This window comes from Carettochelys insculpta, chromosome 10 (assembly GCF_033958435.1).
Source record: "Carettochelys insculpta isolate YL-2023 chromosome 10, ASM3395843v1, whole genome shotgun sequence".
Taxonomy (NCBI): domain Eukaryota; kingdom Metazoa; phylum Chordata; order Testudines; family Carettochelyidae; genus Carettochelys; species Carettochelys insculpta.
The window spans coordinates 23,937,868-23,960,857 of record NC_134146.1 but is presented as its reverse complement, the minus strand read 5'-3'; the positions used below and the strand labels follow the sequence as shown (position 1 = coordinate 23,960,857).

Below are 22,990 nucleotides of genomic sequence, written 5' to 3'. Positions count from 1 at the left end.
TTTGACTTCAGTGGTTAAATTATTTTAGACTGCTATATATTACCCTTGCTTCTCTAAATTGCTATGTGTGCATTTCATGGAAACTACAAGTGGACTATTAAGACACTCCCTCTCACCCATATGAATCTCCCATGAATGGCACTTTTCCATACCTTGTGCTACTTTCTTTCTGAAACCCAGGTTTTTTTTGCAAATTTCTGCTGTCCGCTGGTAAAGAGATTAACTGCAGAGTCTGTGGTCTTTCCATACCTCTGTCTGAAATGGTTTCTTGTTTCAGACTCATGAAAGCCAGCTGGAGATGATGCATTGCTTCCTTGAATTGACGCCTCTGAGGGGATTAGTAGAAATCATTGATGACCCTCACTTTGATACAGACAATAGTCATCCTTTCCAGCTAGTTTACCAATCTCTCAGCTTTTGAATTAGGAAAGTCTTTGTTTATGGTAAAGTGTTGTAACAGCTGAAAAACACCGAGGCTGTGTGTACACTTTCATTCGTCTGTCGAAAGAGGCATGCAAATGAGGGAAATCAAGCATACAAATGAGGTTCAGATTTACATATCTGGCACATCATTTGCATATTCTTTTGAAAGAAGAAAAGCAGTGTAGACGTGGCTTCTTGAAAAGTAAAGCCCGTCTTTGAAGGACCCCTTCATCCCATAAGAAGAAGGGGTCTTTTGAAGATGGGGTTTTCTTTTGAAAGAGCTGTGTTTACACTGCTTTTCTTCTTTTGAAAGAAAAATATGCAAATGGGCATCAGATATGTAAATTTGAATTTCAATTTCCTTATCTGCATGCCTCTTGCGAAAGAGGAATGCAGGTGTAGACACAGTCCCTGAGAGGCATAACTTGCATAACTGAAAGTAAAGCAGTACCAGGGAATTCTCCATGTCCACTGATGACAAATAGCTGTTTTCTTCCTTTGTATCTCCCATCTGTGCCCTTTTTCACTGCATACTATCTTCCTTCAAGCCAAATATAAACTAAAAGGAATTTTTCTTTGCTTTTAAAAATGGAAACAGATATATGATTTGTACTGATTGATTTGCAAAATATTGAGTTTACAGTTCACCACTCAGAAAATTCCTATTCTAAAGGATCATTGTAATTGCTCAAATTGAACTGTCACTGTCTGCAAATATAAGTACCTTCTGATGCTGTGCGTTCAGAAAGATACATGAAACCTAAACAAAGTTCTCTGAATTATGTCACTGGGGCTTAGTACTTTTTTGAAAGAAAAAGCTAGGGCAGGATGCCCTACAAAGTCTCATGAATTTGCTAAAGTTAAAACCAGAATCAAGCCCCAGTAATTGGGATATAATTTAAGACTATGTTTTGGATATTTCCTTGGCATCTTTTTGTCTGATATTCTTCTCTGGTTATTCATTCTGTTAGCTCAAATGCAATGAACATACATGGTTCCAGCAAACATGCCACGACGGCAAAGTCTTAATTTCATTTATTCAGTGGTTAGTTCAAATTACGAACAAGTAGGGTTACAAAGATCTGTTAAATAAAAAATAAACCATGGTGATCCCTATTTACCCACAATGAAAACAATACTTTATATGGAAAATAAAATAATAGCCTCCATTGCTGGGTCATGCCTGTAAATTGCAGAGCTTTCTGTACAACATCTGGCTTCTTTTACTCCTTGAAAATGACATGTGTGACCATTTTTTGGCTGAATTCTAGAGTAAGGATTAAAAGCTTCATGGTATGACCTCTTTACTCAATTTGCTGTGGAGGCTGATGTATTTAGCCTAGTTTTGCTGTGGGAAGGGAAAGAAAAGAAAAAGGAAGACTGCGAACAGGGTGAACACCTTTCATCTGAAAAAGAACAAGTGGAGCTAAAAGTAATTCTATAACTCCATACTTCTGCCATCCTGTGGTCAAACTAGAAATTTAGAGTAGCGGAGGGGTAGCCGTATTAGTCTGGATCTGCAACAGCAATGAAGGGTCCTGTGGCACCTTATAGCCTAACAGAAAAGTTTTGAGCATGAGCTTTCGTGAGCACAGACTCACTTCATCAGATGCTCAGGTGCAAAGGCCTTTAGTGGGGAGCAAGTCAAAAGTGCCATAGGAAGAGCTAGTCTGGGCTTGTCTTCACAACTATGCTACATGGGGGCAGTTGCACCAGCTCCAGCTGCATGGGCTGAAGACACTCTCATGTTGCCATAATTACCCCAGCTCTGATGAAGTGAGTCTGATGAGCATCTGATGAAGTGAGTCTGTGCTCACGAAAGCTCATGCTCAAAACTTTTCTGTTAGTCTATAAGGTGCCACAGGACCCTTCGTTGCTGTTGTTAGATATTCATAGCGCTTCATTATAAACTGGCCCTTCAATGTGACAGGATGCCCTAGTGTTGCAAATAGGCCTACTCCCTCATGCAGGCTATTTTTGCTATAAATATTTAGCTATGCCAGTAATAGATCCTGATTATTAATTATTCATTTTCAAGTGAGGGTGTGGGTGTATTTATAACACTTTTTTTTAAAAAAATTGCTTCTGTAGGTCTTACACCTCTCAAGGTGGTAATAGCAGCCTTGCCTGACAGAGGGTGATAAAATTCAATACCTCCATAGATATTTAAAGTAGTTGGGGAGCATAATTTTTACAATACACAAATCTCCTCCCACTGGGAAACACAGGTTTTGCTGGACAGCAATGCTCAGAACAGAACACAGGACGCTGGCCCTGCAGGCTTTGGCTTGAAGTGCTGGAGAAGCAGGTCTTGAACTCCCCTCATTAGGCCAATTGTGATTCCTAAACCCCTACCTGGTGGTGAGTAGAATGAAACACTCTGGCTACGTCTACACGTGAAGCCAACATCGAAATAGGCTATTTCGATGAATAACGTCTACATGTCCTCCAGGGCTGGCAACGTCGATGTTCAACTTTGACATTGCGCGGCACCACATCGAAATAGGCGCTGCGAGGGTACGTCTACACACCAAAGTAGCACACATCGAAATAAGGGTGCCAGGCACAGCTGCAGACAGGGTCACAGGGCGGACTCAACAGCAAGCCGCTCCCTTAAAGGGCCCCTCCCAGACACAGTTGCACTAAACAACACAAGATACACAGAGCTGACAACTGGTTGCAGACCCTGTGCCTGCAGCAAGGATCCCCAGCTGCCGCAGCAGCAGCCAGAAGCCCTGGGCTAAGGGCTGCTGCCCACGGTGACCATAGAGCCCCGCAGGGGCTGGAGAGAGAGCATCTCTCAACCCCCCAGCTGATGGCTGCCATGGAGGACCCAGCAATTTCAACGTTGCGGGACGCGGATCGTCTACACGGTCCCTACTTCGACGTTGAACGTCGAAGTAGGGCGCTATTCCGATCCCCTCATGAGGTTAGCGACTTCGACGTCTCGCCGCCTAACGTCGAAGTTAACTTCGAAATAGCGCCCAACGCACGTAGCCGCGACGGGCGCTATTTCGAAGTTAGTGCCGCTACTTCGAAGTAGCGTGCACGTGTAGACACAGCTTTTGACAGTCATATGGTGGTGGTGGTGGTGCGACAGGTGGAGAGGAGGGTTAAAGGGAGAGTGGGCTAATTCATCTGATATTTGACCAGGCTATTCAAGAACCAAATGAACCTTAAAGAAACATTGTGAGCCCTTCTCTGCCCTGTCTTGCACTTGTAAGGCTCTCGCCCACCTGAGAGACAGGGTCCAGAACTTCTTCCTGTGACCTTTATCTATGCAATCACCAACAGCAAGCACTGAAACACCCCCCCACCCCACAACCTTTCCTGCATCTCTGGACCACGCCCCCCGCAACCTCCTTTCCTTGCTCAGAACTCCAAAGTTTATTCCAGAATATACCCTGGGGTAGTTATACAATTGTTTGGTATTCCAGTGAAGCAATTTAAGGCCAGACCTGTTTAGGATGAGAAATGAGTTGGTCACAGAAGCCATATTAGCATATGGCCAGGCCACCAATTCCTGAAGAGCCCATTAGCCGGAAAGAGTGAACTATGAGCAATTGGAATTGCAAACAGCCGTACCTGCATGCACACAGGTAACTAAACAGACTTTACTACAGAGGTGTGAAGGCCTGTAGTGGGGAACAAGTCAAAAGTGCCATAGGAAGAGCTAGTCTGGGCTTGTCTTCACAACTATGCTACATGGGGGCAGTTGCACCAGCTCCAGCGGCCCCAGCTCCAGCTGCATGTGCTGAAAACACTCTCATGTTGCCATAATTACCCCAGGTCAATGAAAGGCAGAAATTAGAGTGGCAAAAGAGAATCTCCTGAGACCAGAGCATGGTGTTGACAGTCACTGTACGCCAATGTAACCTATGTCACCGGGAGGCGGAGGGGGATTTTCTTTTTCACAATCCTGGACAATATTAGTTACACAGATTTAGGCTGGGGGCTGGCAACCAAAACAGCAAAAAGAGGCATTTTTTTTCAAATTTGGTAAAAACTCAATAATCTAAGAGCTGCAATGCATGAGAGTATGAGCCAGTCCTTAATAAGTAACATCAAACCTTACTTTTTGTAACCGCTATTTTTAAGAACAGTGCGCACATAATGCTTTGTGATGTGCTACATGTTTACTGCAGGACATTCACAACTATTTTACACTAGGGGAAGGAGAGGGAACGGATTCCAGTAGCAGGGATAAAGGAGAGAGAATTGGAGGGCGACAAATAACATCAGTATCTTAGGTGTCTGAATATTAAAGCAAGAAGCTTGGGCAATAAGATGGAAGAACTTGCAATACGAGTAAATAAACACAACTATGGTATAGTTGGCAGCACAGAGTCTTGCTGGGATAATATGCATGGCTGAAATATTGGTATAGCCAGGTACAGGCAAGGAAAGATGGGGGAAATGTAGCTTTATATGTTGAGAATGTAAACACTTGAGGCCGAGATGGAGACAGGAGACTGAGTGTTTGAGCATTTCCAGGTAAGGATAACAGGCATAAAAAACGGGGGGGGGGGGAATAGCAAGGTAGTGGTCTACTACAAACCACCTACCTGCGCAGAAGAGGCAGATAAATTTTGTTTAAAAAAAAAAAACTCTAAAAATCATCCATAGAAATTGGTGGTAATGGGCGAATTCAACTACCCCAACCATCCATTGGGAATATAATGCATGAGAGTGAAGATTATCCAGCAACAAATAAGGTTTAGGTTGGACTTTAGGGACGTTTCAGTGTGGTTAACTACTGGAATTAATTGCCCAGGGAGGGTGTGAAAGCTCTGTCACTGGTGAATTTTAAGAGTACATTAGGCAAACATCTGTCAGAGATGTGCTACATCAGTGCGGGCAACCTAGGCTAGTAAGGGGGGGGGCCACATGAGTGGCCCTCCTTCAGCTCAGTGGGTTGCAATACTGTAGTGATCAGTATGATATCCCAGGAAAGCTTAGTTTTGCTAAATGCACTTTCATAGCTAGCGTTTGCGGGGTGTAGTGCTTGAACTGTGACAGCACTTTGATTGGCTGCAGAGCAAGAGAGAGAGGGGGAGAGAGAGAGAGAGCACATGACTCACAAAATTTTTGTGCAATTAGCACTCACCTCACTTCATGTGGCCTTGCTTTAAGTATGTGTCACTTTTGTAATACTGGCAGGAAAAAGTAACTATGGATGGAAAGCAGTGGAATCTGGCAATGCTGTAAAATCCTAATGGTTTTAGCTTAAACTCGAAACAGTAGGTTTTCCTTTAAACTGTATAATATATGAATTCTACCTACTTATCACAAAACTGATTTTAAAAAGAAAAAAAACTGTTATGGATCTGAATTTTAAAAATGCCTGGAGCATATGCCAGGTGACCAAGCCACTAATCTAGGTGCTCCTTTAAGCAGCTGAAGAGAATCGCTGCTCATGTAGAACACGCCACGCAGCCTTTCCATGACTCCACTGCAGTTATACATTTGGCATTAGCTGCTCCCCTGCCCTTGCATTCCAGAGCTCATGGCTATAGCTCTATGCTACTAGGGACAGTACTGATGGGTTCTGCACTAAGGGAACTGCCCTTAAAGGGTGGGTGGGGAGCTGGGGGGAATCCAACCAAACAGGAGGGCTATCACTGAAAAGTTAGCATTGCACAGTGCTAATAAATCGCCATTGAGTGGGAAAAGGGATGCTATGCATTGTCTGGCTCCCTGTCCCTCCACCAGCATGCTTGCCCACTATCTCCACCTTTATTAGGGATGGGGCACCTCCCCGCCCCCCGCTGCCTGAGGTTTGACTGTGGCCTGTGGCTCTTCTGTGTCCAGTCCTGAGGCTGAGGGCTCCCCTCCCCAGCATCTGTCCTGATGTGATGCGGGGTGGTGGAGGGATGGGTGTGTGTGGAGCCCTGAGGTTCACAGACCAGCGGCATGCAAGCCATGGCCAGATCTAGCCCACGGGCTCCACCTGACATGGACAGGAAGTGACTGCGACCCACCACTGCTCTGCCTTTCAGCTCCCATCCCCCCCCCGCCCCCAGCTGGCAGAATGGCAGAGCAGTGCTGCCTGGAGAGGCTTTTCCCTCCCCATTCTGAATGGCCAGCCAATCAGGTGGGTGCTGGGAGTGGCAGGGGCACTGTGCCAGGTAAGTGCACCCCATTGCACAGACCCATACACTTCTAGATTGCACCCCTCCCAGCCAGCCCACCCCCTCCCAAATCCAGTGTGCTCCAGCACTCTCTCCTACTCAGGCCCTCAGCCTGCTCCTGCACCCCACTCCTTTTTTTTTTAGGTTGTTTTTCAGTTGGTGACCACATCAGTGAGGTGGGGTTGGTTGGTTTGTTTTTTTCCCACTTATGTGGCCCTCAACTGATTTTGAGCCCCTGACCCAAAAAGGGGTCCCCACTCCTGGTCTAGACACACAGGCTAAATATGAACTCCTATGTACGATGTAGCTCTTTTTGTTTTTTCCAGTAATTATTTAGCACATCCTGCAGCTCATGAGGGATGAAGCTCCTTTACACCACCTTGACAGTGCAAAAAGGCTGCAAAGTGAGAAGAAATTCCAATGCAGAGCAGGGTTACGTGACACCGAAAGCACACGCCAGTTATTGGCAGCATTGATGGGATTGGGAGGAAACTAAAAGCACCCTAGAACACACACAAGGGCTCAGCTTTTTCTAAGTTGGGATACATCATTGATGTCTCCTGCTCTGAAAGGTGGTCTGGCTCATAGAGCTTTGCCAATAGTTACACTGTAATTGTATAGTACCCCAGGACAGTACTAGGACCCAGGATAACTTGGTGCGTTCCTCAAGGAGTTTACAGCCTCTAAGAGTCTATAGTATGATGGGCCTGTGCAAGAGTCAAACTATTCTGCTGTGTAAGCCATAGCAGGATCTGCCCCTAAAAATACAACCATGGCAAACAGCACACACAATGGGTCCAGCAACAGCTCAGCTTAGGCTGAGAAGTGAAGACCGACACTAATAATATGGTCTCCCTGGGGAAAATTTTTCATTCAAGGTCGTTTTAAAGAAGAAAGTGGTCTCAGCTTAGACGCACAAATATTTAATTTAGAACTTGTCGGTCAAGCTTGGCATCTTTCTTAAGTGAATTATGCTCCTAATTTGTGCTTTGGGACAGAGTCCTTCTAACGGTATATGTAAACTTTATTATGAATATTTCCATTTGAAAGTTATTTTTTCCAACATCTGTGTAACCACTGCTAAGAAACCTTGGAACAATGGTTGGTAAACTCTTCTGTTCCTGGCAAGGTTCCACAAAAGCTCTCACAAAGTAATTTTGCCCCATTACACCTCTCGCCATCCCTTAGGATCACTCACACAGTTTCCAGTTCACACCTTGTGATGGGGTTCTGGGGTCCCCCAAGCTCTGCACCCTGTCCGCAGGCAGGAGAGTCTCTCACTCAGCAGGAAAACAGCAGGTTTGTTTGCCAACAGGACACAGCGTCGTACAGAGGAGTCAGTACAGCAGGCAGAGACAGCCAGTCCAATCCATGTTGGGGAGAGGAGGCCCCGAGCTGCCCCCAGAGCTGGGGCCTTGCCCCCTCCTTTGTCTCTCTCTCTCTCTCTCCCAGCCCAGACTCACTGCTTCCAACTCCCAGTTCCAATTCAAACCCCTCAGGCTCCACCTCCTCCTTTGTCTTCAGTACAAAGGTGTTACCTGGTCGTCAGGGTTACCCTCAGCAGGAGCCCCACACCCTCTGTGAGCCACTCACATACACACAGGTATCCCCCACCTGTAGGTCATTGAAAGTACTGGCTGCATCCTTCATGAATGTTTAATGATATTATACCAGTTACTAGACGGCATGGTAGAGGCAAATACACAAAATGATACACACATTTTCATGATAACTCTGCTTCATTGTAAGCTACATAAATATTGGATTTGAATGGCTTTGGCATTAAGATGTTAGGCCACAGGTGGAGTTATGCAAAGCCATAACTCACTTATTGTTGTAGCTTATGACCCCTGAATTACTTGGTTTGCCAAGTCTTGAATAACTTTATAAAAATATGTGGATAGTCATTAGAGCAGGAACATGATTTTAGGCCTCTCACTGCCTTGGTCAGTAGCCTAAACACCAGGTTATAGGATAGTCTTTGATAAGGTTCTGTCTCATTAAAGCTAGTTCCTTTTTGTATAAAATACTTGAGTAGTGACTGGGTGAAATGGTGTATGCACGGGAGATGGAGGGAATGAGTCTAGCTTGGTGACTAGAGGCCTCACTTGTGTGGGCAGAATCCAAGGCTCTGCTCCTTGGGGAAAAGCACAGCTGGCTATCATCCAGCCTGTCCACTTCTCTATCAATAGGCTAAGGCCCTGGAGCTATGACAAACTAGAACCACATACTGATGATGAGCGGCTGTGAGTATCCAGATTAGTAATTATCTAACATATTGTGAGTCTCGGGCCCAAGGCCCCGGCTCTCACACACAGGCTACATCTACACTAGCCCCAAACTTCGAAATGGCCACGCAAATGGACATTTCGAAGTTTACTAATGAAGCGCTGAAATGCATATTCAGTGCTTCATTAGCATGCGGGCGGCCGCGGCACTTTGAAATTGATGCTCCTCGCTGCCGCACGGCTCCTCCAGACGGGGCTCCTTTTCGAAAGGACCCTGTTTACTTCAAAGTCCCCTTATTCCCATGAGCTGATGGCCACACTCAGGCGATGCATAGCGATGCATAGCAACTGTAATGTGGGCGTAACTTCCACTCAGAGCTGGAGTCGACAGCAGGGAGGTAGAAAATGCCAGAGACAGCATGAACCGGGTGCTGACAGTTTTGGTGCAGAAGACCAGGCAGCAATTTTGCAAGGAGACAATTCATATGGCTATCTTCTTCCCTGAGAGAGCTGATGGATTTCTGAGAGTCCGCCTCTTCTCAGCCAGTTGCCACCCCCCCACCGCCATTTCCTCTTTGCTCTCTTGTGACTCTAAGAATACCTCAGTATCAACTGGGCAGAGCTGTCCCATCCACAGGCTGAATCAGGGTGGCTGCCCCATGTTTTTTTTTGGGGGGGGCACACAGGGGGTCGCCCCAACCACCCAGTGGAAGGGATGCAGGGCATTGTGGCGTCTGGCACAGGAGAGGCTGCCGGAGGGCCCCCCCCCGCACCCCTGCGAACCACGCAGGCAGCTGGAACCTGAGAGACCCAGCAGCCTGCTCCACCCTGGTGGCCTCCCATCCTGCTGTGTGTGGCTTCTCAATGGTGGCAGAAAGCAGAGCGCTTCTCTCTCAGGGATCTTCACTTCCCACCACCATGGAGACCCGGGGGGGTGCAGCAGGCTGGGAGAGCATGGCTGAGTGGAACAGGCTGCCAGGTCACTTCAGCTCCCACTGTCTGTGTGGGGAGGTGACCCCTGCTGTTGTCACCATGCCAGGCCCCATAACCCCCTGAGCCATGTTGCTTTGGGAGTGGATTGGAATAGGACAGCACAGGGGCAGGGCTTAGGGAGGGGCTGTGTCAGGCAAGGGTTGGTGAGGAATTGCCCCAGCCCTGGAACTCCTCTTTGGACAACCCTGCAAATTGGAAAGGATTCACTTTTGTGTAATAGCAACTTGTAGCAGGCCTGGCACTTGCATCCCACTTTTATAGTGCTCCATAAAGGATATCATAGGAAGTCTCAAATGAATGCTGGTGTCCCACGACTTGTGAATAGTGATGGTGGATGATATTTTGAAGGAGTTGTGTGTATGTACTGATAATATGTTTTAAAGTCTGTCACCAGCCAAAGAGAAAGACAAGTTTCTTCCAGGCAGGAGATGAGCAGTGTGTCTTTCTATCACATGTAAATTAAGCCTTGTAAGTCAAAGCAATTAAAGCCCCATTTACAGCTGGCGTCTTCAGGAAAGGAGTACATCGTTAAAAAATAAGCCATTTGGATTAGCTTGGCCATGTGCAAAGACAACAAACTATGGTGATATAAGGGGAAGGAAGAAACATACTCCCATAACCTGTGCCTGCAGAGATTAATGGGCAGCATGTTTACAATAATGAAAGAAGAATCTCACGCAGATTAGGTTGAAATGCTGCAAAAGACATATAGAGTATGAAGAGCTTCTTTAGACAGACAACAAGCAGTCTTCTAGCACCATAAAGACTAATAAATTTGTTTAGTAGATTATAAGCTTTTGTGGGTAGGACTGCTCATTACCTAATAAATAAATTTGTGCATATTTAAGGTGCTAGAGGAATGCTTGTTATTTTTGAAGCTACAGACTAACACAGCTACCCCACTGAGTCTTTAGGAATTGTGTAATGATTTTGTTTTATTATGTAACCTTTCTCGTTCCATTACCCTTACTCACTAGCTTTTAAATCTCAGCCTTTGAGAATAAACTTATGACTGTTTTCATGATAAATCTGTCTGTGTGGTGATTGTACGATGGGAGTTGATCTTAAGTCAAATCATTCAATCTGGTATGTCTGCTTGGGGAGAGCAAACCATAGTGAAGGCCCAGCCGATAAGGGGTTGACTATTACAGGCAAACACTTCAAAGGAGCTGAGGGCCTGGCGGGGGCCCGGGGGGGGGCACCTGCAAAGCAAAGGAAGGACTAAGAACCTAGAGGAGATGGGTGGGGTGGCAAAGTGACTGAAGCTGTCAGGAGGCTGACATCCAGTGAAGCATGAACAAGTCTTCCTCTCTGGAGGTGGTGAGGGAAGGGACAAAGTGTCTCCATCTTGGGAACTGTTGCATCTCTTCCTATGTACTTGCTTTAATGGGTCAGTAACCCCTGATTTTTTCCACCATGGCCAGAATCACAATCTGAAAAGAAGTATTTACCACTCTGTGGGGCTGACTAATGGCTTTCACAACAATATTTCCCCTCTCATAAAGTGCTTGTCATCTGTAGAACTAAAAAGTGCTTCTGAAAAGCAAGGAATTACCATTATTTGCATGTTTTAATGAAAGAGAAACTGAGACACAAAGTCATGTGGTTAAAGGATATCAGTGGCAGAGTCCAGAATAGCAACGAAGGGTCCTGTGGCACCTTATAGACTAACAGAAAAGTTTTGAGCATGAGCTTTCGTGAGCACAGACTCACTTCATCAGATGCTCATCAGACTCACTTCATCAGATGCTCACAAAAGCTCATGCTCAAAACTTTTCTGTTAGTCTATAAGGTGCCACAGGACCCTTCGTTGCTGTTACAGATCCATACTAACACGGCTACCCCTCTGATACTAGAGTCCAGAATGGAACCCAGGTCTCTATGAGCCACACCTCACTGTTTTCTTGTTCTTGTCCAACATTTGTACAACACCTAGCATAATGGGGCTCCAGTGGGCTACTCTAATAAAAAACACTAATTATTAGAAATCATGGCACTGGGGAAAGTGCAGCTGTGTAAACAGCATTTATACTTGCAGATAAGGTATGTAGCAATCTTTCATGCTAAACAAAAGCCTGAACAAGAGAATTGTAGAGAGAGAGTAGAGACCTTTCTCTAGTGCTTCCTCACTAGGCTTTTATTGCTGGAGGGTTCACATCTGAGTATAGATCTGCTGAGTTTAAGGAGCCGGTGTCTGAGTCTGAGTGCTAAGTTGCCTTCTTTTAACCCTGCATTTTTCACCATGTCTCTCTCTCGCTCTCTGGAGTAGGCAGCTGTTTAGTTTATCAGATTTCAGACCTCACCCCCATTTTCCCTAGATGGCAATAGGTGGCTTATTGTCCTTCTCTCAAACATTTTTGTGTATAATTGTTTTTCCTCATTTCAAATGTTATTATCTTTGGACTCAAAGACTCCAAAAAGTCTGATGTGTACAACTGGTGTGTGACTGAAATATGAAAGGCATCTGTAGTTTCTATTAAATCACTAATTATTGTCCATTTCCATTAACTCATTCAGATGCCATCTAAATTTTAAAACAGAAAAGCTGGAGTATTTGACCCACACAGTAGCCTTATATATATATATAAAATGTCTATATCAAAACTTTGTCCTTTTTATATAATTTTAAAAAAAATGGAACTTCCCTCTTTCAGGAAATTTGAAAATTTTCAGATGAGTTCTATCCCAATTTAGAGCAAAAAAGGTGAACTCAAAAATACTTACAAAAAGAGGTTTGCTCTGGAAATAGCAAAATGAAAAATCAGTATTTTCAGCTACAACACTCAATGCGTCAAGATCATATTTTTCAATTTGATTCTACCAGTCAACATTTTTTAATATTTTTCTTGTACAATATTTTGATTTAGACAAAAACCACATGTTCTGACAGGACGTGGAAAAAGCGCTGCACTGGCAGATGTCCCTGCTCACAGTAATCAAATAAGAAAAACATGTAAAGACTCCTCTAGGGTTTTGGTGTGTGGCTTAGCTGAAGTCTGTTGGTTTGAAGGCCTACTGACAGAAAGCAAACTTAAAAAGTGAGTTTGAATCTGAACACCAAAGTGTCTGACTATCCTTGTCTCACTCAGGTATGTTTGTCTAGACTACATCTGGTTCCCACAAGCCTTCAAGGGGGAACCCTCATCCATCTGAAGCTAATGAGAGTTGTGCCATGGCCTGTAATGGGCTAGGATTTCACCCTCTGTCTCTTGAGCTTGCAAATCCTTTTTCAGCTGTTCCAGTGGAATCTAGTTGTTGAGGAAATACGTTATCGGGGGGGAGAGGTTGTAAGCAGTGCAGGTAGAATGGGCCATTTCCCCATCCTTCATTTGGATTTTGAGTCTGATGCAGGACAATGGGATAATCTGACCATGGTGCAAGGGTTTCTCTACATGTGCCCCCAACTTTGAAGGGGGCATGTTAATCATGGAGATGGGAGATTACTAATGAAGTGCTGCGGTAAATACGCAGCACTTCATTTGGTTAATTCTACCCCCACGGCAAGTTCAAAGTGTCATACTTCAAAGTGATGGCATGCGTGTAGCCGCAGGCACTTCCCAGTGCCTTTACTGCTCAAAATTTTTACTTCTTTATGCCTTTTACTTTGAAGTGCCTTTTCTCCTCAACACTACAATAGGGTCTTGCTTTATGCACTGTAAACTCTGGTACGTTTACTCTAAAAAAAGACCACATTGACATTGCATGAATATAGACATCAGTCTGGATAAAGAGGTAGAATCCAATTTTGTAGGGGACAGGATTTCAGTGTGTGTGTGTGTGTGAGAGAGAGACACACACACACACCTTGCAGAGCCAAAAGATGATGTAACGCCATGTAGACAAACACATAAGAAAACCATTTTGCCTTCATGTTATGCTAATGCCTGATGCTACTTAGTTATGTCATTGAAGAGGAAAGAAACCCAATGGGATTATCTGCTGCACCACTGTTAGCGAATCAATGTCTTATAACGGCATTTCACTTCATTGGTCCAGAATGACATGACTAGAAAGTAACAATGGAAACAATGGTAACATGTTTCAGTTTTTAGTAATTGCTCACATTTATAGCATCAGTCACAATAGCGGTTCTTTGGCTCAGAGTGAATTAAACCTCTAAATCAAGAGCTGTACAGCAGCTAATGAAACAATGGCTTACTCATCAGTTCCAGTCTTGTACTTAGGTCCCTGCAGGGCATCTTTGCTCGGAATTCTAGGGCATACATGTATGCAAAATAGCCGTCCCTCCTGGTAGGGTGCTCTTAAAAATAAAACAATGTACACCTTTTCAAAACTGGTCTCATTGTAATTTGGCCACAGACATTTCAGCCATGGCGTTTTAACTAGGAAGTTGAATGGATGTTTCAAAGCTTCAGAACCAGCACACTGACTTCCAGCAGGATCACAAAAGGGCAAGAAATGTGCGAATGTACTCTTGGTCATTAAGCCTCCAAACAGACAGTGAAAAGTGCTTTTGGTGGCAGTACTGCTCCACTTGTGTGTGTGTGTGTGTGTGTGTGTGTGTGTGTGTGTTACACACATATGGGCAATGGTATTTCTGGTGAATCTTCAACTTCTGGGAGTGGGGGGTGGGGGCTGAGTGGACTTGGCCCCTGTGTTCAGTAGTTGTAGTTCTTTTAAAGGGAAAAATATTGGAGAAGGGTTGCATTGGGGGGTCATTCTCCAAGTAGTAACAAAGGCTGAGTGTAATAGGTATATTGCTGGCACAATGGGGCTCAGGGCTGCAGCTACACACACACACACTCTCTCTCTCTCTCTCTCTCTCTAGGTCTGAGTGGCCCAGGTTGGGAGTTACAGCAACTACGTATTGGGAGGAAGGTGGCGACATAACCCTCACTGCGCTGGGCTGCACCCCACAATATGACAAGACAATTATCTCTGTGGACAATAACACACACTGTAATTGCCTGGAAAGTTAAAGCTGGAGGAGAACACTTGAGCCACCACAGTTCTTCATTGGAGCATGCACTGCCTCTGGGAAAAAGCAATCCAAGGACAGGAATTCAGTGAATCTCCCTTTTCCCCTATTTTGCTGCCAATCTGTTCCCCCTACATCAGCTGGAGCAGCTCCACTACACTTCTGCCCTTTTCTAAGGGTTAGGAAATCTTTTTTGAATCCTCCATATATGCTGCATTTAAATATACATCAAATTCAGCTAAATCCTAAGATTAAAAATATGTTCAGATTCGCTTTGCTATTATTTTGCTTTGCATCACAAAGAGGAGGCTCATTGCTAAATTCAGAGCTGGTGTAAATTGCCCCAGTTCAGCTGAGAGAAAGAAAGTTGCACAAGGGCAGAGTTTAGGACTCTACACAGAAGCCCGGTATGTGATCATGTCATACACTACAGTGACAGCTTCATTTTTAGGATGTCACTTTAAAAGCTTGCCTCAGCTGCCCCATTTCCTCCAAACTTTTCAATTCCCATCTGTAGATATCAACTTATGTGTCTCTGGAACATATTTAAATGTAACTGTGCCATTCTCCCCAGTAGCTTACAGCATGGATCTCTGCTGTTGTCAAGTAGTTTTTGAAATTCTTATCTTAGCTGCAAGCTTCATTAACCTATTTAATGTGATGTTCAAATATTCAGCGCTCCACAAAAGGAAATACTGTTTGCTAATTAAGAGTAGTGAACGTGTTATAAAATTTAGTTGCCACTTGCTAAGTAATGAAGAATCTTCTTTTGGGATAGTTAGGTAGGCATAGACATATGATGATTACCATTAATAGACAGCCTGTCCATGACCTACTGCAAACTACACAGCTGTCTTTCCTCCTGCTATTGCATAAGTGTTTTTCAAACGGCTTCTTAACGCAGATGTTCCCTGGCCATGCATGCACTTTCTTTCTATTAACAACCTTTCATTCTCTACAATTCTTTGCATGTAAGGGGAGGGAGATCTCCCTTGCCATTACGATTGTTTCCTGTTTGGCACGCAAGCATCTGACCACAACTCTCTACTGCCTCCAGATGTTTTTTCTCGACCCCGCCTCCTAAAACCATTGCTTCTATTTGGCTCTTTATCAGCACTCAATTTTCCCCAGAGAAAAGCATTTAACTCTATAGTATAGACCTGGGCCCAACCCACAAATGTCAGACCTCAGCTTCCCCAAATTTGAGCTTTTTCAAGGGTGTTTGGCTCATTATTGGTTGGCCTAAAACTGTGTTCTAGATTCAGATATGAAATTCCCTAAGGTTCAGGGTTATTCAGGTTTGTGGTTTTGCTTTAGGTCCATTTGTAACCAGTGCCTAAAAAATTAACTCATGCTCTTCCTGGCATTTCTACATACAGAACACACCACCTGTTACCCACAGAGCTAGCATTAGCATTTATTTTGTTCAGCAGTAATGCAAGGAACCTACAGGCCTGTATCCTGAAAGACAATCAGTTAGCCTGAAGCTTGGGGCCTACGTGCATTAGAACAGATAAACAGTCTGATATGCATTCCTAAGTTTGGGGAGACTGGGAATAGTGTTTAAGGGAAATGCTTGTTTAGAATGTTCAGAACAGGAGTGTGAGCTAACATCAACTTTTGAATGTACTTAGCTAGATCAGCTGCAGAGATCTGACTACAAGAGTACTATAGCAACAAAGTGACACATGGTAAGTTGAGATGACCAACATACTAATCTATAGGAGAGGGCCATTCCAACATTGGTGAGGTGAGAAAATACAAATAAGGAAAAGGAGAGAAAGCCCTAATGAATATGCGTTAGCCATAGGCTATATTTACCCTGTGCCCTTATCTCCAAATAAGATATGCAATTTGTGTATCCTATTTCAAGTCAATTTTGAAATAGTCTATTTTTGTGATTTGGTGCTGTCTGGACAGAAATATTTTGAGGCATCCTTGACTCCTCCTGCAATTAGGGGTAGAGGGATGCAAAAATAACGTGCCCTGTATTTTGAAAAATATTTCAAAATACCGGTCATGTTTCCTACATGCGGAGTTGCTATTTTGACATACCTCAGTATCCCAAAATAGCTTCACAGTGTGAACATCGCCATAGTGATATCAGCATGAAATAGTGTAAAAGTGGAATCACAGTGTGTATGCAGGAGGAGAGCGAGAGAGAAATAGCCCTAGGGAGATGTCAGAATGAGGGCCACTGATAATGATATGGATGGTGATGGCAATGAGGAAGATAGTGTCTAACATTTCAGGTTGCTTTGCAATGCATGTGTGTGTGTACGGCTGTTCAGATGTACCACCTAAATTACCTCTAGCTACCTTGTTGGGTTAGACTACAAGATTTGTGACTTTCCTGTATTATTGGTAATACAGAGGTATTTCCAAAGTAGGCATATTGCCACTGTGCCCAGAAGGATTCCTAACTATCCAGTCAGTTTAATAATACTGGGCCTGAGTTTGTGACAAGAATCTGTCAAATCTCAGAGTGATAATGGATAATTTGTAAATATCTGTATAATTAATACATCATCTTCAAATCGAGCTCTGCACCAGAGCAGAGCATACAACAGTGGTTGTTTAGAACAGGTGGCTGGGCTGCTTTTTACATATTTGCTGTAGACTTCCACAGAATAACATCAACCTTCACATTCAGAGCACGGTGCTTCCAGATTTCTGAATCTTGTTTGCTGTAAATTATAATTGGAGTAGTAACCTGTTCTCTTACTGACTCACTCACCCATACATCTGGAGAGGCTACAGGGTTGCATCTTCTAACAGACCTCAAGAAAACTAAGTGATTTTTTTTCTGAACCCCTGTCCTCCTGTACTGCCTGCACTTACTCTGTGACCCCCACAACTAATGCCATCTGCTAGCATGCAGTTTTCTCTTGACCCTGTGCCAACTGTAATCTTTCTATCCATAGTATTTTATAATAATAATAATAATAATAATAATAATAATACCACTTAGTTCTTATCTACTCTTGAAAATTACTATAGTTCAGTGATTTATTTATGGTGCTGTAGCCGTTGCATAGGTAACATAGTTACAGATAGAGCTTGTTTTTTTCATTTTCCAAAAAGCACTGGTTGACCTGCAGATGGAGAACGTTGTCCCAGGAAAGATGCATTCAGGGCCAGTTCGACTGGAGAGCTAGACTGCCACATTTTGTATGTGCAGAGCCCCTCTCATCTCCATCTGCACCTGTAGATACAGCAAACCACAGCAATCCAATCTGGAAATCTGACAGTGACAAGTATGTTGTTCATTGTGTTCAAATCCCCATGTGAGAGCACAGATGGTGTCTCCTAGCAAGTTGGACATTCTGGGTAATGGGGAGCTCAGCAGAACACTGAGGCTTTGTTCCACTTTGAAAAAAAGGATGTGAGGGTAGAGCCCTGGCTGTTTTTTTTGCTGCATTTCCTCCTTTCCCTAACATCCTTTGGTTCTGGCTGTGTCTAGTGTGAGTCAGCTGTTCCTCCAGATTCTGAGCTTTGCTACTGAAAAACATGGCCAGGCCCAAAGCTGTGCCCCTAGTAATTACAAAAGAATCATCTCCTTTGTCTTCAAAGCATGGCATCTGCTAGGTAAGTTGTTTGGCCTGTAGTCTCAAGTCCTGCTCCTTTGCTAACCTCAGGAATGAGTACCAGACGAGTGGGTGAAGGGAACCCAAAGAAGCATGATTGGAATTAGTTCTCTGCAGGCCAGTGAGGAGAGTGGACCTGTCACACATGGTTACAAATGTTACTAAACACAGTGATAGTTGCACCCCTGCCCATTGATTTAACTTGTGAATGGGCGACAGAGATTGTGTTATGAGTTATAAATAAACCTAACAACGAGCCTCTCCCAGACAATCCCACTCCAGCACGTTCAGAAGGATTTTGTCAAATTAAAAGTGAAAGTATGCCTGGTCACTAAGGAACTAACATGAGGTAAACATTAGCATGACAGTCACTGAAACCATTGACCGGGGCCATTGCACAGAAAGGAATATTTTACCACCCTGGTTTATATTACACTAAAACTGCAGAGTTATGAAGCCCAACTTGAAGAACTCGCTGGTCAATCATACACACAATTTGGAACTGGAAGTAGGCAATCAAGCAGCAGCAGGCACCAAAAACAAACAAATGGAAAGCAAATGCAGTATTTTTTGCTTTTCAACAAACTACAGCAATACCTCCTCAGCTGCAAGCTCCTCAAACGTGAGATTTTGAGTGCACAAGACTTTTCTTCTGTATATGCATTTGGCAAATGCAAAGCAAGTATCTTGAACATATATGCATCAACACAAGCCATCACAGCCCCAACATTCCAGCTTTGGGCATTCACGTGGTTAGCTGCCACCTCGTGATCTCACAGATTCCTGTGAGAATGGCTGATATGATTAGAAGGTGGGCCGGCAATAATGGGTATGGTAGCCAAGGGCAGCAGCTAGGGACAGTGAGTGCAGAGCAGACTGGCCGCCTATGTGAGGTGGGCTCATTGACTGGGGATGGTGCTAGCAGGGTGAGCCAGCTGCAGCTGGAAGGCTGGCTGGGCACATGATGGGCAGTGACAGCTGGGGCTGGCGTGTGTGGGGCCAGCAGCCAGAAGGCTGGTCAGAGACAGTAGTAGTAGGGCCAGCAGCCTGAGCAGAATCTTCACTGATTCACTCCTGACCTCAGGCTACCAACCCTGTTTTTCCCATGAGCCCTTAAGCTCCCCAACTACCAATCCCCTTACCATGGGGGTTTTCAAGAATTTAAACCTCACGTTGGGGAGAGATTGCTGTACTAAAAAAGGCAACCATTTAAAAAAAATAACTTACGGAAGTTTCCATGTTGGTTTCATATAAATTGAGATTGTTAAAACCAACATTTTTCATCTGCGTAATAATATTTCAAAGCTGTATAAAGTCAGTGTTCAGTTTTGAAAGACCAACCATAAGATTTGTTCAGGGTTATGAACATTTCAGAGTTAGGAACAACCTCCATTCCCAAGGTGTTTGAGGACTGAATGAACTCTGTAGAATGCCTTAAATAAACACAACAGCTTTGTCTTTTTTCAGACCTCAGGAGGGCAACATTGAGCCACAGTTAAAAGCTGTCTGGCTTTGCCAAAGTAGGTGAACATTTATTAATTGAAAAATTAATGAATTGAACCAATTTAGCTAATTTAACCATATTACAGACTACAGCTATTTAATAATATGTCACTCTGCATCCAGACTGACTTCATGTTTGGTTGTATTTGTGGTTAAGCTGTAAATTGTTCTAAACTGCCTTTGTCATCTCTAGTCAATAAGAAATAGACGTGTTGGAGAGTGAGGTAAGTTGAATGTCAGGAAGTAGTCCTGTTTTTCTCTTTGGAAAGAGAAATAGAAACAATTCTATGGAAAGTCATATAGATAAATAACCTAAAAGTTAGGAAAAACAAATAGCCTTGTAGCACCTTGAAGACTAACATGTTTATTTGCAGAGGGAGACATCAGTGTGCTGCTGTTGTTGATTATAGGATATGCCTGTGTGAAAGGGGATGAATAAATAGGCTGATATCAGACGTGAATCACACTTGAAGATCCTACTAGTTAGGACATATTCATGAATATGAAGAGTTTAAATAAAACTCATAATGCATATCATAGAAGTAAAAGGTGCGCTCTGAGCTTGTGGAATGAAGGGAGCACTGTCGGCACAGAGTGTGTATTGCAGAACAGAAGTGATCTGTAAGCTCCACTGACCTACCTCTCGGCAGATAACTCCAGACTATAGTTATATGGTATATAGTATTCCCTAGGTGCCATTTCACTGCAATGCAGAGTATCCATGAATTATTCAGATGAACTATTTCTTTCTTCATTCAAGCACTGACACAAGTTCCAGGGAGCAGGGAAGACAATAGCTAGGTAATATGCAGCAGCAGCGGTGCCAACAGCCACCATATGGGCCCTGGAGCAAGGTGGAAGTGGGGTCCAGCTCTGTGCCCCAGAAGGGGAGGGGCCAAGAGAGGAAGGGGCGGGGCAAAAAGCAGTGCGGTGCTGGCTTCCTGTGTGCGCACACTCCCTGAGAGCCACATGCAACTGGAGCAGTGCTGCCATGCGTGTTTCAAAGGGGCCCAGTGCTCTGGCTGCCACAATGGCAGCAGCAGTGGCTGCAGCTCAGGGCCCCTTTGAAATGCCAGACCTGGTGACAACAGCTGCCCCACCATTGGTGGGCCTGTGAAGCAGTATTGATGGCAGGTGTGAGGCTGAAAAAGGGCTAGCCTGGCTATGGCTGCTGGAATTTGGCAAGTGCAGGTGTGCATTACCAGCGCTGGTTGGAAATTAGTAATGAGGCTGCTGGTGCAGCATAGACTAGTATGAACAAAGAGAACACTGGGAGCAGAAAGTAAAGCCCAGACCCAAAGCTCTGGACTTGCCAGGCAGAAGAGATGTCAGTGACACACTCCTAAACAAAGCAGCGCAGAGATCCTGGAGCAGGCTGGAGACAAGAGACAAGAACCTCGGTGCTCTTTTCCTTTGCTCTCTTTCATGAGTGCTGTAGTGAGCTCCTCTTGAGCTACTGTTGGCAACAGAAGGCAGGTCAAAAGCCAAAAACGGAACTTACAGAATGAGCCGCTAATGACTTAAATACTGACAAACTAATAGAGGCCACCTGTGAAGGAGGGTATAAAGTGAGACTGTCACAGTGTAACAACAGAGAAAACAGCTTTCCACTCTATCTCCCAAATGGGCACTTAGGGAGAAAATGACAAGCCCAGTCATGATAGTACCATTCTTCACAGTGTCTTCACAGTGTTCCTAAGGATGGGTACGTGGATATAATCAGGCTTGTCACATACTAAGAGAAAGCAGCTAGCCATGCAGCACTCAAGGCCATGTCTACACTAGCAAGTCCTTGCAGAAAATCCGCCCCTCTTCCAAAAGAATGAGTGGCGTGGCCACACACACAAATGCGTTCTTTCAAATTCCTTTTAAAAGAACACAGCGCTTCTTCCGGAGGCCCTCTTCCTCTCCCAAGTGAGGAAGAGTGCCTTTGCTGAAGGATTCTTTCAGAAAAAAGCACATGTAGATGCTCCAGGGTCTTATGTTTGAAAGAGTGGTCCCTATGGTGCCAGATGTTTCAGTCTCTGGCCTGTTTTTTTGAAAGAGCAGATCACTCTTTTGCTCCGCTTTTTTGTACGTGGATGGGCTCTTTTGAAAGAAGAGCTTCTGGAAGATCATCTTTGAAAAGATCTCTGTAGTGTGGACGCAGCCAGGGACTGCAGGAGTACAGCAGCACTCCAGCGCTCTGTCTTTAATCTTCACATTTGAGATGTCCTCTAAGTCAGGATTTTCTTTCTGCCAGGGGAATCCCCAGGGAGCTGCAAAGTCATTACATGCTCAACACCACAGTTAAGTATTTGTACCTAGGGGAGGTTAACGGTGTACTTTATGCCCCTCTTAGAGCTATTTTGTCTGAGTGCACTGCAGACTTGGATACTTAAGACTTTCTTAGTTTGTATTTGCTTGTGTTAGCTTGCCCCCATGAACGTGAGAGCTAGAATAGCTTGTTTTTTACATTGTTTTCACATATGTATGTATTTCTATTTGGGATTGCAGTTAAGGATTGGATTCTAGGCCAAGTTCCATGGCCCCAAAATCAGAGAATTACAAGAAGTTGATGTCTGGATGGCACGTGGGACTAGTGAGTATTTTAGATTGTCAATAAAACCTTTCTAATAAGGAGTAGTTGACATATATACAAAGCAGAAAATCTCAGTCGAAACACAAATATGTGATAGATCATCATGTTAAGGATATTTGCTAGTATTTCACTAGGAAACAATGGCTTGAATGTTTTCCTGTTCTAGGTATAATATAGGCAGCGTGCAGCACTATACATCTTATACAACTAACTCTACATGAATCAACATTTTGTGAAACTGCAGTGTCCAAGAAGGCCCTTCACACTTTACAAGGCTGACCACTAAAAATTTCATAGTGGCTGTGGGGATAAAATTTGGATCCATTCATTTAAAAAAACGCCATGCCCCAAGCACTTAAAGTAAAACGCAATCTACATTAGCTTTTGGCACAGATGTCTTATGACTCTGATACACAGCTGAGCTCTTCTAAACCTGTTCATTCAGACACAGACCAAAATTCAGCTCCTTTTAATAATATTTTTTTAAAAAAGAAAATAAAGAGTGAATCCCAATTAAGCACAGTTCCATTGAAATCCTGAGGAGATACACATGTGTGTCCCCCCCCGCACCCTTATCCTAGGGAGTCAAACACTTGAGATGCCAT

The 22,990-nt window shown here is 44.1% G+C and overlaps 1 protein-coding gene across 1 annotated transcript in view; it reads left to right on the top strand.

The window, feature by feature from the left end:
- The window catches only part of PLOD2 (procollagen-lysine,2-oxoglutarate 5-dioxygenase 2), a 124,333-nt gene extending 109,359 nt beyond the window's left edge, over positions 1–14,974 (top strand). The window contains exon 19 of the mRNA XM_075003825.1: positions 14,565–14,974. Within this exon, the coding sequence (XP_074859926.1) occupies positions 14,565–14,570 (6 nt within the window). The 3' untranslated portion in view covers positions 14,571–14,974. The remainder of the gene's footprint in view (positions 1–14,564) is intronic.
- Positions 14,975–22,990: the final 8,016 nt, after the last annotated feature.